General features: G+C 32.3%; 3 protein-coding genes across 9 annotated transcripts; 2 read left to right on the plus strand and 1 right to left on the minus strand.

Annotated features, from left to right (window-relative positions):
- The first annotated feature begins 4987 nt into the window (after positions 1-4987).
- LOC108205491 (uncharacterized) lies at positions 4988-6883 on the plus strand. The gene has a single exon (XM_017375472.2). The coding sequence runs from the start codon at positions 5422-5424 to the stop codon at positions 6667-6669; it is 1248 nt and encodes a 415-aa protein (XP_017230961.1). The 5' UTR covers positions 4988-5421; the 3' UTR covers positions 6670-6883.
- A 528-nt stretch (positions 6884-7411) lies between these two features.
- LOC108223621 (pentatricopeptide repeat-containing protein At1g31430) lies at positions 7412-9082 on the minus strand. Its single transcript, XM_017397963.1, has one exon. The coding sequence runs from the start codon at positions 9080-9082 to the stop codon at positions 7412-7414; it is 1671 nt and encodes a 556-aa protein (XP_017253452.1).
- Positions 9083-9984: 902 nt separating this feature from the next.
- On the plus strand, positions 9985-25519 carry LOC108214992 (two-component response regulator ARR2). Of its 7 annotated transcripts, none has more exons than XM_064085780.1 (13): positions 9986-11111; positions 11438-11682; positions 12898-13096; positions 13953-17573; positions 20411-20558; positions 23158-23304; positions 23398-23613; positions 23703-23780; positions 23865-23941; positions 24078-24312; positions 24400-24743; positions 24888-25022; positions 25108-25519. In XM_064085780.1, the coding sequence occupies exons 5-13, from the start codon at positions 20516-20518 to the stop codon at positions 25327-25329; spliced, it is 1497 nt and encodes a 498-aa protein (XP_063941850.1). In that variant the 5' UTR covers positions 9986-11111; positions 11438-11682; positions 12898-13096; positions 13953-17573; positions 20411-20515; the 3' UTR covers positions 25330-25519. The 7 variants fall into 7 exon arrangements, with proteins under 7 accessions (XP_063941852.1, XP_063941850.1, XP_063941849.1 ...); XM_064085779.1 differs by lacking the exons at positions 11438-11682; positions 12898-13096 and adding exons at positions 17900-18144; positions 19360-19558 and having other exon boundaries at positions 13949-17573; positions 20415-20558; XM_064085778.1 differs by lacking the exon at positions 11438-11682 and having other exon boundaries at positions 9988-11111.
- The last annotated feature ends 511 nt before the right edge of the window (positions 25520-26030 follow it).

Consider the following 26030-nt stretch of genomic DNA (forward strand, 5'->3'; position numbering starts at 1 on the left):
TGACATCAATAAATTGTTCTAACCAGTGCCAACTGTGTGGGACTTGTATAGCTAAGGTGATTGGATATGCAGTATCCACGTTTGCAAATATTGGTTTGCATCATTTGGTAGCAGTGACGGCCTGCTACAGGTATCCAACAAAATTACAAAAGGGGTTGTTTAAGCTGTGCCCTCGTGGCACAGGTTAAGATGTACTTTAATAGGCGTTAATAGTTGTTGACAACTCATATGAATTGATAATACTGACTGTTTCTCACTCTTTTTTCAATGTTTTTATTTTTTCTCATTCTTCCCCACCTTTGAACACTTTCATGTTTACTTTTTAAATTTTTATTTTTTTAACCACCACATATAATTTTATTTATTATTTTAAAAAAGCATATTGAATAAAAGATTTATTTTAATATAATAATATATATCCAATCCTTGCATTTTTTACAAACTAGAAGAATAACATGTATGTGTATAAAAATTATAAATTATGATTTCATCCCACAAATAATAATGAGCCCCCCCCCCGCGCATCCACATTAATTTTCTAAATAAAATTAGCCTTCTAACTAAAATCATTTAATTTGATATTTAATAATAAATTTATTATTTATTATTTATTATTTTAATAATATTAATAATAAATTCAATTTTTAGTTAGAAAATTAGTGTGCATGCAGGGGGCCTCGTTATATATTATTTGTGGGATGAAATTAATTTATATTTTTTATACACATACTTGTTACTTTTCTAGTTATAAAAAATGCAAAGATGAGGTATATATTATTATATTAAAATAAATCTTTTATTCAACATGCTCTTTTATAAAAATAAATAAAATTAAATGTCGTGGTTAAAAAAATAAAAATTAGAAAACTAAACATGAAAGTGTTGAAAGATGAGAAAGAAAAGAAAATTAAAAAAACTCGGAAAAAAGGTGAAAGCAGTAAGCGCTATTCATTGTATGAGCTGTCAACAACCACGACATATATTAAATACACCCTTAACCTATGTATGAGGGCACATATTAAACAACCCGATTACAAAATTAGTCAAGTTACATATTCGGATAATTAGAATTTCAAATTTCTTAGCAAGTGTATTTGACAGGATTTTTAAAAATTATTATTGAAATTCAGAAATATTCAATTCGAATTTTAAAACTTGTATCAAAATTTTGAGAAATTTAATTAAAATTTTAGATTATATTATGAAATCTTATGATATTCAATTAAGATTTTTAATTATACTTAAAATTTCAATAATATCTAATTAGGATTATTAAAATTCATAAAAATATGATGGTATTGATTTTTTAGACTTCATAAAATGCTTGAAGAATTCTTTAATATATTTTCAAACAAAAAGACCTTCGGATTTAAGGGCACGCTAGCACAATTTATTATACAAAGGATTATGTAACAAATATAAAATTAAGTATTGAATTTTTAAAATTATATTTGTGATTGAATTTTGGTTGATCGATTGTAAATATGATTGAAATGATTGATATTCGTATAAATTTTTAAAATGCCATTTGTGATTGAGGTTGATCAGTTGGTTGCAACAGCTGCATAAGTATTTTTGAAAATATTTTATAAAAGTTCTTATTACAATTTAGGTGTTTTTTAGAAATACATTATATAAATCTTATATAATATAAATTAACATTTTACAATAACATCATAAGAAATATCCTATAATTAAACCTGGTTCCTCTAAATATTTCATCTCACCGGCGACGAGATTTGAATCAGGCTTAGCTTAAAATTAAAGATAAAAAAAAGTGTCAGTGACTATATTTTGGTTGGAAGCATTATTGATTCATGACTTACACACGTGTTTTCCATTGCTAGCCATGAAACAACACCACGTACATTTTATTTTGGTTTTAGCATCTCCTGCAATGATTGCTTTAATATTTCAGTTATCATAGTAATTATTTAATTTTTTTAAGTCAGGTTGTAAAATAGAACGTCTTAAATAATTACATAATTTTTTAATAGTTTATATTTAAATAAGTTTCCAATTCTCTTTCATGATCTAGATTAAATTATATAATGATTGAATATTGGTGTAATATTTTATTACCGATTTCAAGAAATTCGACGATTATTGGTTATAAATTTTTGTTAAGAGTTTGTAATAATTAAAGTCATGCAGATAAATAGATTATAGTCTCTTGGTTTCGCATAATTTGGCCAAATTCATTAAAATTTTGCTAATAATTATGTATATCATATAAATAATAAAATTTGAAAAAAATTATATCATTAGAAAATATATTTGATCTATTTAAAAATGTATCTCATTTTTTATACATTACAAAACAATACAATCAGCCGATAATCAATTTAATTATTAAAAAAGTCAAGATTATAATTTTGAAACTAAGAGAATATATAATTTAAATTATGAAAGTGTTTTTTAGTTAATAAAAAAGTAACTTATATATAAGTTTTTTCTTAAGAAAACAGGCCGAGTTCTTACCCACGAAGTAATTAGCAATCAAACATGTTACAAGTGTGTTTATACTAATCGCTAGTGCAATGGTGCTTAATTCTTGCCTTTATATATCAAAGCCTTCTTTTTATATTTAATAATCTCAGAAAGTTGATAAAGATAAAGGAAAGAAACGAAAGGAAATACAAACCCGAAGTGCATAATGGACCCGTGCCTAAACAAAACTACAAAAGTGACCATTGGGCCCAAGCAAGCACCGGTTAGCACGCTGCAATAATATAAAGTGACCGGATTATAAGAAATGTTTTTTTCAACTCCTAATTAATAATTATATAATATTGTGCATAACAAAACTATTTTATTTAACGCACACGTTCACTCAGCTTTTCAACTAAAGTAAATGGACATCTGTTAGTTTCAATTTTCAAGTGCTATTCCTTTACTTTAATTTCAACAAAAAGTAAATTTCTGCAAATTTAAACAAGATCATGCTGTGTTCCTGTTAATGTTAAACATGATAGTCCAAAATGGTTTTAAATAGAAGGCCTGGAATAACCTGGATATGATATTAAGTGGCATGATTAAAAACAATTATAATACTCGTATTTTATTTGGTGTAAATACAAAAATGTCTATCTCCCTAATTCTTGAATATTGCATAACTTAATTAATTATCTTTACACATTAAGATTTTTAAAACTATTAGCTATTAACTTGATTAATTTTGTACTGAAAATTAAACTTGCAGAAATTTTGTCTATTTATTTTCTTTTGTGGTGTCTGGTCTCCACATGTTGAACATTTTAAAATTTTAGAGATAAAATAATATTTTAAAATTTAAACTGAAAAAATATGCGTTTTCTATTTTGGTTATTCACTTGACACGTTTGGTCAAATATGACAACTGATGCTGCACTGTAAATGTTCGTTGACTTTCATTGTTTTGAAGTAATTAAAATTACACTCCAAACCATCAATTAATCATAGAAGCTTAATAGCTACCATGTCCCTCAAAAGGCTCTAGTGAAGTTTCTTCTGGGTTTCAATTATCAGAATGGTCTGACAAAAGTCCACACTTACCGACAAGAGATTAGTTGTTGTGGGTTCTGGTTGGTGAATTCTTTCTAATTGAAACCCTACAATTAGATATTTATGAGGCTACTTTGATACGCATATGATAGAAACAAAAAATAAGATGAGTGTATATATATTTATTAATTAATGGTAGCACTATAGCATATATTATGATGAATTTTCTGAGACCCTATGAATTATTGGCAAGTTTATTAAATTAGCTAGTACCACTACTTTCATGCAATTTCATTGATTTGGATCAGGACGGACAAATTCGTCGTCACGATTTCAATTCAATCCGGCAAATTTTTTATATGACACGAAAATAATGATATCAGTTGATTTCAAAAAAATATAGTTTCATATTTATCTTTAATATGAATAAGAATTAATTTGTATTAAAATTTAAAATATTATATAAAAACAAAAAAATATTAATGTATATTATGAATTATTAAGGATTTTTAACGATTTTAAACATTAAATACAGTTTGAAGAACATATAATATATTGACAGTCTAATAAATATAATTTAAAATTAATATTTTCAAATTATCTAGTCAAATCACTTAAAATTATAATTATAGGTCTAGTTTGTTTCGAGGTAAAGTGTTTGGTTAATGGATATCTAAATATGATAAGGAACTTTAGTGATATTCATAGTTACCTCAAAACATGAAAACTTAGTTACCTTCACTGTGATCACTCCAAGTTACATAGTAGCTTTTTTAATATCAAAATATTAAATATTTATCAAAATTAACTATATAACTTTTAATTACATAGTGATAAACTAAATACATAATATTTTATTTAAATTGAAACTCTGTAATGCAACTTAATTAAAAAGAAGTTCAATTTTCTGTGCAACTTGAAAGTTCGGCGAAATAAGTTTCCGGCAACTGTTGGAAAATAATAGATTAACGATACTCCCATTGATTTTTTATATGCCGATTAAAACTACCTAGTTAGAGCATCTTGTTGAGACCTGTTAGTTATAATATCTATGTGTCATCTATGTGTGATCTAAGTGGCACTTTTAGATGATATGTAAAAAGAAATACTCTCCAACCATCATCTTTTAGCTAAAAAAATATAGATAATCATGTTTGATTCAATAAGTTTGTTGAATTAGTAAAGCTGTTATGTATAATTTTAACTTGACATAATTACCTGTTAGCAAAAAACTTATATAAACAATTTACATAATCACTATAACTAACAAAAATTTAGAAATCACCCTTGCTCTTGTGCAAGCAAAATCGCACGATTTGATTTTAAAAGTGAGTCTGTTAAACATGCCTACGTGAAATATGTGTTTGCATCCACCTGTTATGTGTATCTATCTATAGAAGTCCAAAGTCTCGGTCCATCTCTTACACGTTTGTTTACCCTGTTCATTTACTAGGGTTTCCCAAACTTTCCTCATTGACTCCAACTCTCCAAGGTACAGTAACATTTACATACAGGCTCTATATATACAATCATTTGCTCTCTTTTATTCTCAGTCCCCTAACTAACAGTCTCTTTCATTCCCCCTTTCCTACATTATTTAATCTCATTTATGCACATACAATCTCACAAGAAACTTGCATTTACACAAGTTTTTCTTTTTCCTATGACTTTAGCAAAAGTATGAATTTTGTTGTAAATATCAAGACCCCATTTTGGGTTATGTCTTAAAGATTCAATCTTTGGCTTGTTTGGTTTCGATTTGCTGTGATTATCAAAACCCCATTTGTGTTATGGCCTAAAGATTCAATCTTTGGCTTGTTTGGGTTTGGTATGCTGTGATTATCAAATCTCCATTTCGGGTCGTGGCTTAAAGATTGAATCTTTGGCTTGGTTGTTTTGATTTGTTGTGATCAAAATTGATATCAAGAAGTATTAGCCATGCCATTTCCATGGAAGAAAACAAAGGGATCAAGAATCTCTCGGTTTGCTGATCAGTTTAATACATCGAAACATGGGGGTTCTCTTGTTGTTCAGACTGGATTTCCTACTTCAATTATTGATCTCTTTCATAAAAATCGAGATCGTTTAAAGAAGTCTGCCAAGAAAAAGCGATCTTCTGGCTTTGACTCGGTAAGTTATGGTAATTCAGATTCACAGTTAGGAAATCCAGAGAGGTGTGCAATAAATTCGGAAGTTGAATTACTAAATATGGATGTGGGAATGGTAAATTCTGATAGGTGTTTGACGAATCGAACGGAGGATGATCTGGTCAACGGCAAAGAAAGAGGTGGTGAGGTTGTTGATAATAGGGGTAATATTTTTATTGTTATCTTGAAGGTTTTACTTATGGTAATTCTTGCTTTGGTGACAAGAAGGTTGGTGGTAGGGGTCAGTGTGTCTGCATTTTCCTTGTTTTTACTTGAGTATGTGGGGAATTATGTGTATGGATTGTCGAAATTGTGTTCGGATTATAGAAAAATGCTGAAAGTGATTGTTGCAAAAGTTTTATGTTTTGTTAGGATTAAAGGGGGTGCTGCTTCGATTTGTCATGATTCAGTTAAAGACATTAACTTGAATGTTCAAAGTGTGGAGATAGAGGCTGATTTGGGTGATGTGATTGAGCCAGTTGTATCTTTGGATTCTGACAAAGGATTAGAATTTGAGAGAATGGAATTAAAGATCATAGATATAATGAAAGAAGATGAACCTAAACAAGAGGGTTCTCGGAAGGCTAGGCTGAAAACAAAGATGAGGAAACTTGTTCGGAAAAAATTGTGCAAGTCCAGGAGAAAAGGGTCTGGTTTGGAAAGTGTGGTGCCAGGTTTTGGAAGTGAAGTACCGGAGTCAATGGAAGAAGATACTTGTATTGGAAAAGATGGAAGCAATGAGCTTAGGGAAATTGAAGGCCAGGGAGAACTAAATGAAGATGAAGTTAACATTTCACAGATTAGTTTGGATCCTTGTGATCTGATTCTGAGTAAGGACAGTTTTGTGGAAGAATCAGGCAGAGAAACGTTATGGATTTCAAAATATTGGGTATTTTGTCTGATTATTCTTTCTGGGCTTGTTGGAGGTCGGATTTTTGCAATTGTCTTTACGTTAGCATGGTGCTTGATTTTGAAACCACTGGGAAACAAAGGAGATGCACAACCCTCGTTGCGATCCTCTGGTAAAAATTGTGCTTAGATTTTGGATGCTTTTGTTAAAGGCACTCCCTTTTTAATTCAATCAATGTAGTCGTTTCTCTGTGATTAGTGAATGTTCAAATTGTGTTCTGGATCCCACGATCATAGAGGGATCAACCTGGTTGGAAGTCCAGCCTTAGGTGTTGTATTCTGCACTGTAAAAATCTACAAACTGAAGATAATTCAATGATACCTTTTCTTTTTTTTCCTTTTATCATATCTGTGTTGCTTTTTGGTTCATATAATTGTCTAGGATCTATGTATTCTCTCTGACTTGTATCAGTGTTTTACAGTCTTCTTGAAATGCAAACGGTGAGTTTTATTTATGTTGATTATGATGTTTGATGCTCAATAATGCTCAGTTGAGGAGTTGAGGAGATGAATTGCATACATATCATTACTTTACAAAAAATTTAGATTCTAAATGTCATCTTCAGACTTTAATTCTGTTTCTTATTTGTTATGTATCACTTTCAAGTTGGATTAACTGATCTGGTACTCATTAAGTCATAATAATATAAAATTTAGCATGTAGATGATAGCTATAGATGATTTTGGTGGAAGCTTCTTTGATATTAAGGCATACATACATCTAACATCTGTAGATCAATTGAAAAATATCCTGTCAAGGGCCAACAACATAAAAAATATGTGCATAGTTACTATACAACATTACACTGCTCTGTCAATCTGTGATTCATTGTGGCAGCACATCTCTACTACTTTAGAGTTTTAGGTGTCGATTAGGACATAAGTTCTATGTAGCTAACACCTGTCTGCTTTTTCATATTGAAGTCTTTCATAACTTTTCTAGTCTCTTCAACCTTATACCAGAGACCTGCTCCAGCATAGAAGTTTGATAACAGGACATAAACCTCGTGACTAACTGAACCCGACTGTAGGATTTTATCTGCGATTTTCAGTCCTAGATTAATTTCCGAGCAACTCATACAAGCACTAAGCAGAGTCTTGTAAGCTGCTAGCCTTTCTTGCGGTACAATGAAGCTAATAAACTCCTCAGCCTGATGCCACATCCTGGCTTTACTTAACAGCTCTACTAGACTGGTGAAATGCTCCATACTAGGTTGAATTCTGTAGACTTCTATCATCCTTTTAAACAAGCGACAGCCATCATCAACAAGTCCTGCTTGTCTGCATGCTGTTAGTATGGAAACAAAGGTGGCCTCATTTGGCCTAGTTCCTTGTTTCTCCATTTGCTTAAAAAGTTCCAAAGCTTTCGTTTCCAATCCAGACCTGGCAAGTCCTTCAATTGTTGTTGTCCACGTAAAAACATCTTTAAATTTCATTTTAAAGAAAATAATCATAGCATCCTCGAGTCCCCCACACTTGAAATACATATTAATTAGAGCTGTTTCAACAAATAGATCTTGTTTGATATTGTTTCTGAGGGAGAGTCGATGAATGTATCTTCCATATTTAAGGTTCGACAAACTAGAGCAAGCTGCAAGCAAACTAACAATAGTGTTCTCATCTACCTGTACCGATTCATCCTCCATACAAACAAGAAGCTCCAAAGCTTCCTCTGGCCGCTTCTCCCTCACATAACCATGAATCATCGAGTTCCACATAACAATGTCTTTCTCAGCCATGTCATCAAAAATTTCACGAGCCCTATCAATCCTCCCTATCTCTATATAACTATTAACCAATATTGTATACGACACAACATCTCTTCTTTCGCGCATGTCATTAAACTGTTTCAACAATGTACTCATCTGTCCAAATTTCGCATACATATCTAACAATGCATTTCCTACATTCAATCCACATTCCATCCCCATCTTAACAATATAACCATGGATCAACCTCCCAAACTCTAGTCCCTTTATTTCTCCGCAAACTGTCAATAGAATCACCATTGTTATCCGATCAGCCCGAAAACCAACACGAACCATAACCCGAAACAAATCCATCGTTTCAGCCCCTAAACTTGCTCCACCACTGTAACTCCCTATAATAGTATTCCAACTAGTGACATCTCTCTCACACATTCCACCAAACACCTTACGTGCATTCATCACCTGTCCCGTAGCACCATAAAAATGAATGAGTGCATTCTGCACATACAAATCAAAATCCACACCAACTTTTACGCCACGTGCATGAGTTTCCACCCCTTTAGGCACACAATGAAGGCGCGTAGAAGCTGAAATAATAACTGGGTAGGTGTATTTATCTGGGTAGATAGAGTTGGATTGAATAAAGTGGTTGTAAATGATGATAGTTTGAATGGGTTTGTTGGATTTGGAGTAAGCTCTAAGAATGGTGTTCCATGCTTTGTTGGTGTAGATGAGACCAGTTATAATGGATTGAGCGAGTGTTTGATCAAGCTTTTTAATGCAGTGGGATGGTGCTTTGAGAGACACTAGTAATGCTTCTAGTGGCATACACATTTCTTACATTCAAATCATTTCGTGTTGTCAGTGGGATTTTCCTTTGTGAAGTTTCGTGGTTTTGTTGGATCATTTTTGAGCAAATCTGTGAATATGTGCGTGTACCTTTATGTTTTCTTTAATGGTGAAATTCATATTTATCCCTTTTGAATTCGTCTTACCTAATCTCTAATCCAAACCTGTTTCGAAACGTGTTATATACATTTCGTGTACATATAATATAAATTTAATAACAAAATTTAATTAAAATATATTTTAAAATTACAATTTATATATTGTATAATGAAATATATATATTAAATCTTCATATTTATGTACAAATTTGTACACACATATATCTGAACATAAGGTTGTGTTAACCATAAGACATAGAACCCTTAGAACTATTAGCTTATTTCTGGTATAAGTTAGGGTTCTACAGCAGAACTGCAATCTTATTTATATAATATATTTTGAAATTACTTTTGAACACAGATGAAAAAAACATGTATTTAGATTTAAATCCTGAAAATCTATGCAAAAAATAGGGTTCTGCGGCACTGATTCTATATTCTATTTTAAGCATTGGTTCTCTTTTGAACTTTAGTGGTTCTATGGTTCTATTTTAAGCATTGGTTCTCTATTGAGCGCGACCCCATTCGGGTCATGTTCAAGAGAGAATCACTAAGGTTCTGCTGCAGAACCTTAAAAAGAGAATCAATTCTTAAAATAGAACAGAGAACCACTAAGGTTCTGCTGTAGAACCCTATTTTCATGTTTTTTCATCGATGTGTGTGTTTAAAAATAATGTCAGCTATAATACATAGATATTGACATTTTTGCATGTGAAGTTCTGCCGTAGAACCCTACCTAATATTAGAAATAAGATTAGGGTTCTATGGGTTGTGTAATGACCCGGATTTTTAAAAATATTTTTATTAGTATTAAAAATATTTTTATTAGTATTAAAAATGATTTTTTTTTAAAGAAAGGAATAAGATTTAATATTTTATTCCAGTTTAATGAGTTTTCAAAGGTTTATATTTAAACCCCGGGTTATTGTGTTATTGTATTTTCAAAACTGATTTTCATATATTGTTTTGAAAATTCTAGATGATTATTATGTGAATATATGTGTGATGTGAGTAAGTGATATTGGTGGATTTGTTGGCTAATTAATTATGGTTAATTATGAGTATTATATGATTAATATATGAATTTTTGTGAATTTTATATTATCTGGTTTATTGCGTTAACTGCTCATATGTGTTCGTATTTGAGAGATTTCAATTTCTATATGCTCAGGAGAAAATATAGTTTATTTGGATATTTTCATATGGATTTATGGAATGTTAGATGATTTTATAATCGATTTACGGATTTAATTGCGTATATTTATATTTATTTATTAATTATTTGACTTCCGTAAAACCGTCCACTCGTAACGAGGTAGCAAATTTTCTTTCCGGAAGTTTCAACAAAACTCACCTTTAGCCTAATTTGAATATTCCGGACATTTTTCGTGTTTTGACTTTTTCGATCCGGAGTACGGTTTTCCCCGTAGCCGGTCCGGCGGAGTTTTTTGGGTATTTTAATTGTTGATAATTATCTGGTTGTCTCGATAAACGTGAAACTAGATATTTTGATTCATCCTTATCTTGTAATAATTGCAGTGGGACCCGCATACTAATGACTGATTAAAAAGCCCCGTTTTGATGATTATCTTGAAAACCAGTACCGATTGGACCCCGCTTTATTAATATAAAGCTATTAAATACGTATTTTCATGTCATAAACGATCCAAAGGGGTACCAAGTATTTGTAAATATAAATAGACTTTTCTATAGCTGATTTTCACCGTAGAAATCATTTTCACCAGTTTCTTTTCACAAATACCGAGAGAAACCGAGCGGTGTTCTTCGTGTTCTTCATAATCAAACGAGGATTTGGAGGTGTTATTGGAATCCGATGGAGGTGTACGAATAGTCAAAACGAAGCTATCGACGCGTAGAATCATGTTTAATCACCCGTTTGTATGCAGATTTATCAGGTGATTTTACATAAATTTTACAAAATTCGAGCTATTTTGATTTAAAGGATGAATTTTTGTAAATGATATTATTTGGTTGTTTTGATGATTCTATGTTGTAGAGCATGTTTTTCTCGTCGTTTTGGTATATTATATGTCGAATTTTGACTTCGATAACATATAGAAACGTTGGTTTAATTCTCGGAGTTGTGTTCTTGAATGTTCTTGGAGGTTTATGAATTTTCTTAATTGAAAAAGAGGCGTTTTTAATCTAGAAATTCTGGGCTATTGTGATCTATATCATTAGAAAGAGCGTGATGAGAGGAACTTGTGTGTATGTTCAACAGTTATGTGGGATGTCTGGAAATGGCTCGCCGGAGTTCAAAAGGAAGTCGCCGGCGGCGAGTTTTGTTTTGCATTCTATGGCCAAATATGGCCGCTTCTGATGAATCTGAGGGCGGTTTTACGTTTATGGTATTCCAAATATGCTATCTGGAGTTTGTGGGAGCTCGGGGAGGCCGGGAACGAGGTTTCCGGCGAGTTAGTATGGTGGCCGACGGCAAATTGCTGTTTGGTCACCGAAGTTGTGAAGGTGGTGAAGTTGTTGTACCTAAGTTTTGAATCTTACAAAACACCCCCTGTAACTTTTGAAAGTTACACTTTAAACCCTGGACAAAAACTTTCAAAAGTTTACAAAATAAACCTTTTGATTTAATTTTCTAAAAATTGTTTTATTTAATTATTTTAAATTCCAAAAATAGTTTTTAATTATTTCTTTATTCAAAAATAAATCTAAATTAGTTTATTAATTAATTTTAATTAGTAATTAATTATTTTAATTAGTCAATTAATTTAAATATTAATTGATTAATTATTTTAATTAATTATTAATTGATTTTAATTGATTAATTATTTGGATTTAATTATCCTTTTTGATTTAAAAATTCTGAAAAATGGTTTCGAGCTTTAAAATATTTTTCCAAATTATTTTCAAGGCTCGATAATTGTTTATGAATGATTTCAAGTCCAATTTCAAGTATTTGGGACTTGATTATTTATTCGAAAAGTGATTCTTTTATCGATTTTAATTCCGAAAAATGTTTAAAAATTCTGGAAAAATTCCCGAAAAATCATTTTTAACCCAAGAGTTGATTTGATATCAATTGGGGTGGGAAACCTTATGTGTAATGTGTTGTCTGCTATCTGTTTGATGTGTTATGTGCCGACAGAGGAGTGAGAAAACTGTTTTGAGCATAACTTTTGATCCGTAAGTCGGAATCAAGTGAAACGAAAGAGAGACAGAAGCTTATAAAGTCTAGTTTGATATAACATAATAATATGATGGAGTCGAGAATGTGAGTAATTGTTGTTAAAGGTGCCGAATGTGATTATATGTTATTGGATTGTTATTAATTGATGATTACGTGATATAGCTGTTTATTCTTGATATTATATATACATGATAAATGATTTGAATGACATAGTGTCATGACTTGACTGATATTGGATAAGATATATGGATTATGGTGACTGGAGTTGATTGATTGGTTGTCGATTGAAATAGGTTGACCGGAGGATAGTCTAATAAATAGACGAGACGCTGTCAAATTATCGATAGGATTTATATGATAATTGATTTGTGATATGTTATGTGGAATATGACTTGACTATATGATAAAGTCCAAGCATGATTATGTGTTAAGTGATATTTGATAGGTAAAGGGATATATAAGTGGGTATCGATATACGTGATATGTATATGCGATAAATTGATTAGTGATTATAGTATTATTTTATTCTCGTAAAGGATTTGGACGAGACGTGTACGCTCGAAGACGTCAGAAAGTCGGAATGGTATTGCAAAGCGAATAAGGGATGAATCGAGTAAGCGAAGCGATGTGGCGAATAGAGTATAGCTAGAGATGGTCTAGAGATTACGAGATGCATAGATTGTGAAAGTGGAAAGATGAGATAGAGATGTGAGACTGGAGTCAGATTTAAGGCAAGTATCCTACACCTTTCTTTTGGATATATTGCAATTATTCTGATCCATTCCTTTGGTATATGTTTCAAGTATTCATACCTTTCTTTTCAATGTTCGAAAGTGCGAGTATTCTGACCCGTTCTTTCTAATCTTCAAGTTTCTAAAGAATTTCCGTTTTACAAATTAATTCGAAGTTCAGATTGTCATTGAAGCATGTGTTGCTCAGTGATAGTTAGAGCTTTGAATGAATTGGGATCTTCTTGATTATTCAACCCACCATTGTCATGCTGGTTTAGCAGGCTAAATTCAGTTGCTTAGCCGATAATGGAGGATACTGAATAGTTGAGGATTTCCTGAACTGTGATTTATGAAATGATGGATCATGATTTATGAATAGATTATTATCAAAGTTTGAATTGAAGTTATTCTGTTGTTGATGATATTTATGATGATGTTCTGTTAATTTACATTGGCTTCTTGAATTGAATTAGAGAATTGGATTATTGTTTTTATATAAACCTGTGGACCAGATTCGTGGTCATGTTAGGCCAATGAGTGCCTTGGATCCAGTGATAGAGCATGGCGGGGCCTGCTCGGGGTTAGGTATGTCTGATCAGCATCCTAACCTTGGTTTTAATTAAAATGTGATAGTCCAATTCAATAATTCTTTTGGAAAGATTGAATTCCTCAGTATTCAATTGCTGCAAGGTATTGTGATTTTCTTATACAATACCTAAACTCGTGAACTCAGGTTGAATCCCTTTTATATCTTGAACTCGTGAATTTCTGTTATATCATTTCAGAATTATCATTGTTTATTATTACTTGCTGAGCATTGTTGCTCACCCTTGCTATTCCTTTCTAACCATTTCAGAAAGGCTTAAAGAGGAGATGATTGATTGAGATTGTGAGTAAGGCTAATGCTAGGCGAGGAGACAGAGTTGAGGATCCGGTGGTCGAGGAGTGTTCAGGAAAGTTGATGAGGTTGGTGCAAGCTAGAGCTGTGCTATGGAAATTCAAGTGTAAGTCATAGCTGGAATAGTTGACAGTGATTCTTCTTATCGAAGATGATCTGATTTGGTAAGAGATGTTGTGTAATAATTAGTGGTTGATTCTAATTTCAATACTGTAACCTGGATGCGATCCTGTTGATTTTAGGGGGTTTAAATGTTCTCTTTCGAATCATTTATTAAAGTTTAAATGTTCTCTTGAAATTCTCTTATTATGGCTTTCAAGTTTGAAATTCAGGTTTTGAAATCATTTGATTTATGTTCTTTTTCAAATATTTTCCGGTTTTAAATTATTTGGATTTCCATTATCTTTTAAAAGAAAAAAAAATACAGGTTTTCAAGAGTGTTTAAAAATGGGTTTTATGTGGTGACGTCAGAATCCAGACCCCCGGATTCCTGGACCGTCACAGTTGGTATCAGAGCCAGGTTACAAGTTATTGGAATTTGAATATAGATTATAGTTTTAAGTTTTATATAGGTTAGACGTTGTGTGACCTCGTATCGAGGTATTGTGAGACTATTTAGACATAGTCTAGAGATGTGAGTGAAGCATAGAGTCTAGTTAGATGATCAAGTTAAGTGTAGATATTTAAAGAGATTAGGATTCTTAAGGTTAGACATATGATTTCTAGTATGTTGACTAATTGAGATGGTGAATTGTGGAAAAGGTCAGTATTAAACCTATATAGAAGAGTTTGATAGTGAATGATTGAGTTGAGAATGGTGAAAATGCAGAGTTCAGAGTATTCTGATTATACTGCATATTTGAAATTGGATTATTGTATTGATTTGAGAATGATATAAATGCATGGTTCATAGTATGTTGACCATGTCAGATATTTGGAAGATGTATATTGTTTTGAGTGAAGATATGAAGAGTAAGTGTAGAGTATGAGTTGTATTTGATTAGAAGGAGAGATTGGTAGATAGAGGTTGATAGGTGAGAAGTGAATGATAGAGAGTACGTGGAATTGAGTCAAGTTATTAGAGATGATGTCTGCGAGTAAGTTAGAACGTTAGTCCTCGACGACAACGCTTTAAGTAAGCGGGACAAGGTGGGCCCATAACCCACAGGGTGACGATTCAGAAAATCGAAGATATGTTACGTGTTGTGTTATGGACTTCAAAGGCAACTGGATGAAGCATGAGAACGTGGACTACATGGGCGAGAGTTATTACGAACGATAACGTCTACGATGACATCTTACGAGCCTATTACGAGTCAAAGCGATTGATTATCGAGAACGTTGAAAGGATGACATAAATCGAATAACGATTTCGTAAAGTAGAGTGGGAATTTGAGAAGACCTTGGCAATACCTCTCTTCAACTAAGATTCTTTTGATTGTTTTCTCATCAGTGAGATATTATCATGATATCTTTTCTACAAAAGTTTTGATAAATGAGATCTTTAATTTCTCAAATTCTAAGATGACATTGATATTGATTCTTGGTATGAGTTGGAAAGCAAAGATGTGTGATAAAGGCATGTTTATGAAGAGACAGTGGAATTCCTTGATATTATTTGATATTCTTTGATATCCCTTGATATTATTTCATATTTTTTGATATCCCTTAATATTCGTTGATATTCTTTGACATTCTTTGATATTCGTTGATATCTTTTTGATGTTCCTTAATATATTCCTCGATAATTCTTAACATTCTTTGATGCTCCTTGAGATTTCTTGGATTCTTTCCATCTGATTGGGATGAACAACCCTATGTATAGGGGACACAAGGTATACCTGTCTGTGTGATAGGAGTTGGATGGGACGCCATCACTTGTGTGTGTTGTGATTACAAGAAGGTTAACAACCTTTAGTAGTGTCTACTGTGGACACGCAACATTAAGTTCATTTGATCGTATTGATCTCCCAATCACTCTTGTATTCCAATGTGACCTATTTTGAAAATATCTTGTTCTTCCGAAATTCCCAAAGATTGATTCTTGGAAATGAAGTTGCAATTGTAAAAGTTTTGATTCTCCTATTTCTTTAACTTTAAAGGTATGCCAAAGTTGATCAAAGGCGGATGAGCATGTGATATTATGAAGCGTGTACCACGATCTTCTAAATGATACGTTTGAGTTCTCTTTGCGGATTCCGAGGGCGGAATCCTTATAAGGGGGGTAGAATGTAATATCCCATATTATTAAATTTAGATGTGATTACTATAAATGTATTTGTCTAGATATTATTATTGGCTCTAGTTGAATATTGATGTGATTATGTGAATAGTTGTATGTGATTATACTTGTGTTGTGGATTAGTATGGATTTTACAGATTATGCGTCCTCCTTCTTTCTCTGATTCCGAGGACGGAATCCCTATAAGGAGGGTAGATTGTAATGACCCGGATTTTTAAAAATATTTTTATTAGTATTAAAAATATTTTTATTAGTATTAAAAATGATTTTTTTTTAAAGAAAGGAATAAGATTTAATATTTTATTCCAGTTTAATGAGTTTTCAAAGGTTTATATTTAAACCCCGGGTTATTGTGTTATTGTATTTTCAAAACTGATTTTCATATATTGTTTTGAAAATTCTAGATGATTATTATGTGAATATATGTGTGATGTGAGTAAGTGATATTGGTGGATTTGTTGGCTAATTAATTATGGTTAATTATGAGTATTATATGATTAATATATGAATTTTTGTGAATTTTATATTATCTGGTTTATTGCGTTAACTGCTCATATGTGTTCGTATTTGAGAGATTTCAATTTCTATATGCTCAGGAGAAAATATAGTTTATTTGGATATTTTCATATGGATTTATGGAATGTTAGATGATTTTATAATCGATTTACGGATTTAATTGCGTATATTTATATTTATTTATTAATTATTTGACTTCCGTAAAACCGTCCACTCGTAACGAGGTAGCAAATTTTCTTTCCGGAAGTTTCAACAAAACTCACCTTTAGCCTAATTTGAATATTCCGGACATTTTTCGTGTTTTGACTTTTTCGATCCGGAGTACGGTTTTCCCCGTAGCCGGTCCGGCGGAGTTTTTTGGGTATTTTAATTGTTGATAATTATCTGGTTGTCTCGATAAACGTGAAACTAGATATTTTGATTCATCCTTATCTTGTAATAATTGCAGTGGGACCCGCATACTAATGACTGATTAAAAAGCCCCGTTTTGATGATTATCTTGAAAACCAGTACCGATTGGACCCCGCTTTATTAATATAAAGCTATTAAATACGTATTTTCATGTCATAAACGATCCAAAGGGGTACCAAGTATTTGTAAATATAAATAGACTTTTCTATAGCTGATTTTCACCGTAGAAATCATTTTCACCAGTTTCTTTTCACAAATACCGAGAGAAACCGAGCGGTGTTCTTCGTGTTCTTCATAATCAAACGAGGATTTGGAGGTGTTATTGGAATCCGATGGAGGTGTACGAATAGTCAAAACGAAGCTATCGACGCGTAGAATCATGTTTAATCACCCGTTTGTATGCAGATTTATCAGGTGATTTTACATAAATTTTACAAAATTCGAGCTATTTTGATTTAAAGGATGAATTTTTGTAAATGATATTATTTGGTTGTTTTGATGATTCTATGTTGTAGAGCATGTTTTTCTCGTCGTTTTGGTATATTATATGTCGAATTTTGACTTCGATAACATATAGAAACGTTGGTTTAATTCTCGGAGTTGTGTTCTTGAATGTTCTTGGAGGTTTATGAATTTTCTTAATTGAAAAAGAGGCGTTTTTAATCTAGAAATTCTGGGCTATTGTGATCTATATCATTAGAAAGAGCGTGATGAGAGGAACTTGTGTGTATGTTCAACAGTTATGTGGGATGTCTGGAAATGGCTCGCCGGAGTTCAAAAGGAAGTCGCCGGCGGCGAGTTTTGTTTTGCATTCTATGGCCAAATATGGCCGCTTCTGATGAATCTGAGGGCGGTTTTACGTTTATGGTATTCCAAATATGCTATCTGGAGTTTGTGGGAGCTCGGGGAGGCCGGGAACGAGGTTTCCGGCGAGTTAGTATGGTGGCCGACGGCAAATTGCTGTTTGGTCACCGAAGTTGTGAAGGTGGTGAAGTTGTTGTACCTAAGTTTTGAATCTTACAAAACACCCCCTGTAACTTTTGAAAGTTACACTTTAAACCCTGGACAAAAACTTTCAAAAGTTTACAAAATAAACCTTTTGATTTAATTTTCTAAAAATTGTTTTATTTAATTATTTTAAATTCCAAAAATAGTTTTTAATTATTTCTTTATTCAAAAATAAATCTAAATTAGTTTATTAATTAATTTTAATTAGTAATTAATTATTTTAATTAGTCAATTAATTTAAATATTAATTGATTAATTATTTTAATTAATTATTAATTGATTTTAATTGATTAATTATTTGGATTTAATTATCCTTTTTGATTTAAAAATTCTGAAAAATGGTTTCGAGCTTTAAAATATTTTTCCAAATTATTTTCAAGGCTCGATAATTGTTTATGAATGATTTCAAGTCCAATTTCAAGTATTTGGGACTTGATTATTTATTCGAAAAGTGATTCTTTTATCGATTTTAATTCCGAAAAATGTTTAAAAATTCTGGAAAAATTCCCGAAAAATCATTTTTAACCCAAGAGTTGATTTGATATCAATTGGGGTGGGAAACCTTATGTGTAATGTGTTGTCTGCTATCTGTTTGATGTGTTATGTGCCGACAGAGGAGTGAGAAAACTGTTTTGAGCATAACTTTTGATCCGTAAGTCGGAATCAAGTGAAACGAAAGAGAGACAGAAGCTTATAAAGTCTAGTTTGATATAACATAATAATATGATGGAGTCGAGAATGTGAGTAATTGTTGTTAAAGGTGCCGAATGTGATTATATGTTATTGGATTGTTATTAATTGATGATTACGTGATATAGCTGTTTATTCTTGATATTATATATACATGATAAATGATTTGAATGACATAGTGTCATGACTTGACTGATATTGGATAAGATATATGGATTATGGTGACTGGAGTTGATTGATTGGTTGTCGATTGAAATAGGTTGACCGGAGGATAGTCTAATAAATAGACGAGACGCTGTCAAATTATCGATAGGATTTATATGATAATTGATTTGTGATATGTTATGTGGAATATGACTTGACTATATGATAAAGTCCAAGCATGATTATGTGTTAAGTGATATTTGATAGGTAAAGGGATATATAAGTGGGTATCGATATACGTGATATGTATATGCGATAAATTGATTAGTGATTATAGTATTATTTTATTCTCGTAAAGGATTTGGACGAGACGTGTACGCTCGAAGACGTCAGAAAGTCGGAATGGTATTGCAAAGCGAATAAGGGATGAATCGAGTAAGCGAAGCGATGTGGCGAATAGAGTATAGCTAGAGATGGTCTAGAGATTACGAGATGCATAGATTGTGAAAGTGGAAAGATGAGATAGAGATGTGAGACTGGAGTCAGATTTAAGGCAAGTATCCTACACCTTTCTTTTGGATATATTGCAATTATTCTGATCCATTCCTTTGGTATATGTTTCAAGTATTCATACCTTTCTTTTCAATGTTCGAAAGTGCGAGTATTCTGACCCGTTCTTTCTAATCTTCAAGTTTCTAAAGAATTTCCGTTTTACAAATTAATTCGAAGTTCAGATTGTCATTGAAGCATGTGTTGCTCAGTGATAGTTAGAGCTTTGAATGAATTGGGATCTTCTTGATTATTCAACCCACCATTGTCATGCTGGTTTAGCAGGCTAAATTCAGTTGCTTAGCCGATAATGGAGGATACTGAATAGTTGAGGATTTCCTGAACTGTGATTTATGAAATGATGGATCATGATTTATGAATAGATTATTATCAAAGTTTGAATTGAAGTTATTCTGTTGTTGATGATATTTATGATGATGTTCTGTTAATTTACATTGGCTTCTTGAATTGAATTAGAGAATTGGATTATTGTTTTTATATAAACCTGTGGACCAGATTCGTGGTCATGTTAGGCCAATGAGTGCCTTGGATCCAGTGATAGAGCATGGCGGGGCCTGCTCGGGGTTAGGTATGTCTGATCAGCATCCTAACCTTGGTTTTAATTAAAATGTGATAGTCCAATTCAATAATTCTTTTGGAAAGATTGAATTCCTCAGTATTCAATTGCTGCAAGGTATTGTGATTTTCTTATACAATACCTAAACTCGTGAACTCAGGTTGAATCCCTTTTATATCTTGAACTCGTGAATTTCTGTTATATCATTTCAGAATTATCATTGTTTATTATTACTTGCTGAGCATTGTTGCTCACCCTTGCTATTCCTTTCTAACCATTTCAGAAAGGCTTAAAGAGGAGATGATTGATTGAGATTGTGAGTAAGGCTAATGCTAGGCGAGGAGACAGAGTTGAGGATCCGGTGGTCGAGGAGTGTTCAGGAAAGTTGATGAGGTTGGTGCAAGCTAGAGCTGTGCTATGGAAATTCAAGTGTAAGTCATAGCTGGAATAGTTGACAGTGATTCTTCTTATCGAAGATGATCTGATTTGGTAAGAGATGTTGTGTAATAATTAGTGGTTGATTCTAATTTCAATACTGTAACCTGGATGCGATCCTGTTGATTTTAGGGGGTTTAAATGTTCTCTTTCGAATCATTTATTAAAGTTTAAATGTTCTCTTGAAATTCTCTTATTATGGCTTTCAAGTTTGAAATTCAGGTTTTGAAATCATTTGATTTATGTTCTTTTTCAAATATTTTCCGGTTTTAAATTATTTGGATTTCCATTATCTTTTAAAAGAAAAAAAAATACAGGTTTTCAAGAGTGTTTAAAAATGGGTTTTATGTGGTGACGTCAGAATCCAGACCCCCGGATTCCTGGACCGTCACAGGTTGCTTCTCTAATTGTTCTCTTTTGAACATGACCCTATATGTAGGCCTGTAAATGGATCGGATATCCGATCCGACCCGATCCGATCCGTGGTTAAATAAATGGATATGGATCCTTATTAAAAAAATCCGATCTGCTAATAATCCGATCCGATAATAATCCGGTCCGATAAAGAATGGATATGGATATGATCAAATCCGATCTGTTAACGATCCGATCCACATTCATACTTAACTATATTATATATTTTATATTATATTGTATTATAATATAATATAATATTATTAATATATTACATACAAAATAAAAATTTCTAAAGATACAAGACAAAACCCTAAATCATATTTTCTTATAATCTTCTAAAGATACAAGACAAAAACCTAAATCATATTTTCTTATAATCGATGAGCCGCTCCTAATTCTTGACATGGCTTTCACTCTTGTTATCCGGTTAATCTAATAATCACTCTTTTTTTATGTAGAGTGAGTATAAACACATGAGCTAACTCTTCCACTTAAAATCTCCTCAATTACCTGGTTCCGTATTTAAGACATATTTATCGATTTTAATCCTTATTAATAGAGGAGCAAATTATAATTTGCTTCCTCCAAAGTATTAAGCAACTTATTTATTATTTCTCTATTTACTTGATAAATTCTGTGTTGAAGTTTTTATCGGAACAACCAACAAAGTTTTTATTAAATACTGATTTATTAGTTTTTTTACCTATTACGCTAAAGTTTATGAATTAATATAGCTAGAAAATATCTCCTTTTCTTGTATGGAAGTTAAAACATTGTTCACGGTGAAAAAATATATTTCATATTTTTTAGTGGATCGGGGCTCCGATCCGATTATCCATGATCCGAGTGGACCGGATATGGATTGACTTGTAAAATATCCGACTCCTGATCCGATCCGATCCGAATCCGATAAATTTAAATGGATTAGGATATGGATTTAGCTAGATCCGATCCAAATCCGATCCGTTTACAGGCCTACCTGTATGAATGAGTAGAGTTACGAAGTTTTGACACAAATGTTAGATACTAAAGTTACATGTATGTTATATGTATATATAAAATCGGTTTGGCTAGTGTGTGCCCATGGACACTTGCTAAGCGTGGAAATTTTTGTATTTGGTAGATTTTGATTGGTGTGGTTGGTGTATTTGCAGGGGGGGTCCACCATTATCATGAGATAGGAGCCAATCAAAATGATCCAAGTACAAAATTTTCCGCGCTTAGCATGTGCCCATAGGCACACCATAGAAAAACCGATATACAATATAATTTCAACACTTTTTTGTACACTTTTCGCGGGGATGAAGATTTTCACATAGATATGTTATTTTTTAAAAATTTATAAAATAATGACAAATTTGCATCTGCGATTTTGTCAACGATTCGTATCTTTTAAAAGATATTTTATAATAAAAGATATTATAAAAGATAATATTAACAAATATCTTGGTAATCCCATATTATTAAATACATTTACCCTGTCGCACAACTATAAATTAAGAAGCGGCCGAGTTATCGGGTACAAAATTATTAGTACTATTAGAGCAAAATGTTTAAGATATTGATAGTAGACGATGACTCTACGTGTTTAATTATTCTCAAAACGTTTTTGCAGAAATGGAATTATGAAGGTATCTTCGGCAAATCTTATAATTTATGTAGTATGATTAAATAAACAGAATTTTCCTTGTATAATATAAAATTCTATGCTGTGAAGGCTTGTTTTGTTAAAGTATGCTTTTCGTGAAATTTATCACTTTTACAACCTCTTGTTTTGATTAAAATACATGTATCGAATACTTGAAACTTGAATATATGTGTACAAATTTACACTAACCTCTTGTTTTGATTCGAATACATGTATCGAATACTTGAAATTTGAATATGTGTATCAATTTACACTTAATCTTGTTCATATGTAAAATTTTAAAATTATCATGTATCCTCACTAAAACATGTATCATTATGTTCTTAAAATTCTGTATTTAACTTTGGCTGGCCAGCGGAGTTGAAAGTAGCTTGATAAAATTCAGCCAGATCAAGTATTCAGTGTTTAATTATTTTGTGGTTTTGTCTGCTAATTTAATCTGTTAGTTGACTATGAAATTTTGTGTTTTTTGAGCACATGTACATTATTTTTATGTAATTTCTAATAAATTTATGCGCTGGTAATTTCAGTGACCGCAGTAAAGCATCCTTATGATGCTCTGAGCGCACTTCGGGAAAATTCTTATGATCTCGTTATGTCTGATGTTCATATGCCGAACATGAACGGCTATGAACTGCAGAAACATATAAATGAGGCATTTCGCTTGCCAGTGATATGTGAGTTTTTATTTCCTGTGAACATATATTTGCATTATATGACTACAGTTAATTTAATTGATACCACTACTAATGTACATTGAACTTGAGCAGTGATATCTGCTGACAATAGAGCAGAATTGGAAGGAATTCAGAATGGGGCAGTTTATGTCATGATAAAGCCCATCTCAATTGATGATTTAAAGTATATCTGGCAGTTTTCTGTGTGGTGGCAGAAAAAAATTAACGGCACTACTCCGTCGTTTAGAGAAATTAATAACCAATCTGAAGTATATGTCAATACGGTACCTTCGAATGGTATTTTCAGCGGTAAGAAATCCTTATTCATTATAGATTACAACAATATAACATTTAATATGAATTTCAATAAAATCAGATGATTGCTTATTTTGACACAGAAAAAACTGGAAAAGTTATGTGGTCAGGCGGCCTCCATACTCGATTCGTGGAAGCGCTTTTCATCCTTGGTTATCACAGTAAGTCCAATATATCATATGCCTGTTACAATTGCAATCTCTAGTTATATGCATATATGACATTTCAAAAATACTTTTATGCAGGAGCTGTACCAAAAGACCTTGTGCAAGTCATGAACGTGCCTGGGCTTACTAGGGAGCAAGTCGCCAGCCATCTGCAGGTTTTTGAATAGTGATTAATTATATACATGATTGTTTAGTAGATTTATAATGAATTCACTAATGCAACTAAATATTATATGAATATATCATGTGTTCTACTCCTTATTTTTATGAGTTTAATAATGTGAAATGTAGAAATATAGGAGATTCGTTAAACGCATGATGGATGGTACTGCTACTGAAATTAGCATGTCACAGTGGATTTATATGCATTGCTACTCAACTGTGGTCAATGGAAATCCTCACTTGATGTTAATAAATCAAGTGAAAGAGGCCCAAAGAACTGGAAATTTGGAAGCCCCCAGTGCAGCTAGTAACGGCTCCTCATCCTCAGGTGGTCTCAGGATCCTGCCACCGTTTAACCCTGCTGGTAAGCGTAATTAGTCTTATCCATAAAACTAATTATATAAATTGATTCTGACCGAGTGAAGATTGTATATTTTTCTCGTCTTTGCAGATGCTTCTTTAGGGATGAATATCAGTCCAATGTGGATTCCAAGTAATTATGCATCTTCTTCTGTGGACATGACTGCAGAGGGGCTCAGCAATGCTGCTTTGGGAAGTGTTGGTAATGCTGCGATGGGTTTTTATACCCAAAACACAGTGATGGAACCGCAGAACTTCCCTTATGGCAACCAAGGATTGGTTGGAGGAGTTGACACAAATATGCTTCCATCAACATATCATAGCGGAACTTCTAGTACTGCTCTCTTGCGGAATAACTTCTCCTTTAATCAAGCAATCAATATCGGTGGGCAGGAAAGCAACAACCTCTTCGGTGGACAAACTAGTGGTGTTCAGGTAACTGAAGTACGATACTCTACATATATACCTCCAACTTCTAAGTTCTCATATTGATGTATTATTTTTAAAAAAAAAAAATTAGCGTGCTAAAGTTTGTCGCATGTTGTTGGACTAATATAAATAATGTTTATGTACATGTAGCAACTTGGTGCTGGACAGAGTGGTGCTCAAGAAAGCTGGTTTAATGACGATGAAATGCTCTTATCAGATGACTTTCTCTCAGACCCGAATCTCTTCCCAGAGGATGACTTTCTCTTAGACCCGAATCTTTTCCCAGTATGTACACATTCAATTCACTAATCTTATCGCGGTCATTTGGGTAATTGGTTGATGAAAATGACATTTTGGATTATTAATTTAGGGAGAAGACCATGATGTCTTTTGGGACGATATAATGAACCTTGTTGCTGCTGAGGATGAGGTCGCTGGTGCAGCGGATGCCATGGCTGTTGAAAACTCTGGAGGCAATGACGATAATGTCGGTCCAGCTGAGAACAAGGACAAAGCTGAGAAGAACTCGGATGATGACAACTTTGAAGATGATATTGATGATGTTGATTATGATCCCGCAGAGGACAATTGAAGAATGAGTAGCAGGATGCTTAGCTACACTCAAGAGATCGAAGTAAAAATTGCATTATTGGAGTAGTACTATGATCTTTAGTAAACTTGATTTTTTTTCTTATTTTTATTGGGTTGTTTTGGTTTGAAACTTTTGAAAAGATTTCTACATATACTTTTTCCCTAAAATTTTAATTATGTTTGAAATGTTATTCATAATTTCTCATTTTGATTTGTCTCCTTTATTAGACATTATCGTTAAATACAAACAAAGCCTCCGTCCAATACTATGTGTGACATGATCATATAGTACATATATTCACCGATGATTCCGAGGAAAGGTGCATACATACAAATATAATACATGGACAATGTTTTCTTAATAAAGATCATGAATCTGTTTTTATTCTTTGGACTGTTTGTAAAAGTAAAGGAAGATCAGGCCCATGAATAAGACCCATGGACTGGCCCAATATGGTTACAATGACTATGTGTCTGGTATTAAAAATTATAAAGAGATTCTGTATAATAAATAACATCGAAAAGAATTGGGTGCGAGAATAATATATATTTTAAGACATTTATTTTATATATGGAGAAACATTATTTCAGATGTATAAAAATCTGTATAATTTATCCAATTAAGGGTATTACGATAATCCATCAGATTTTTTTATCAAGTCTCGCAATTTATATGTGATCATTTCATATTTAATACTATCT

Source organism: Daucus carota, chromosome 1 (genome assembly GCF_001625215.2).
Source record: "Daucus carota subsp. sativus chromosome 1, DH1 v3.0, whole genome shotgun sequence".
In the NCBI taxonomy this organism is placed as follows: Eukaryota; Viridiplantae; Streptophyta; class Magnoliopsida; order Apiales; family Apiaceae; genus Daucus; species Daucus carota.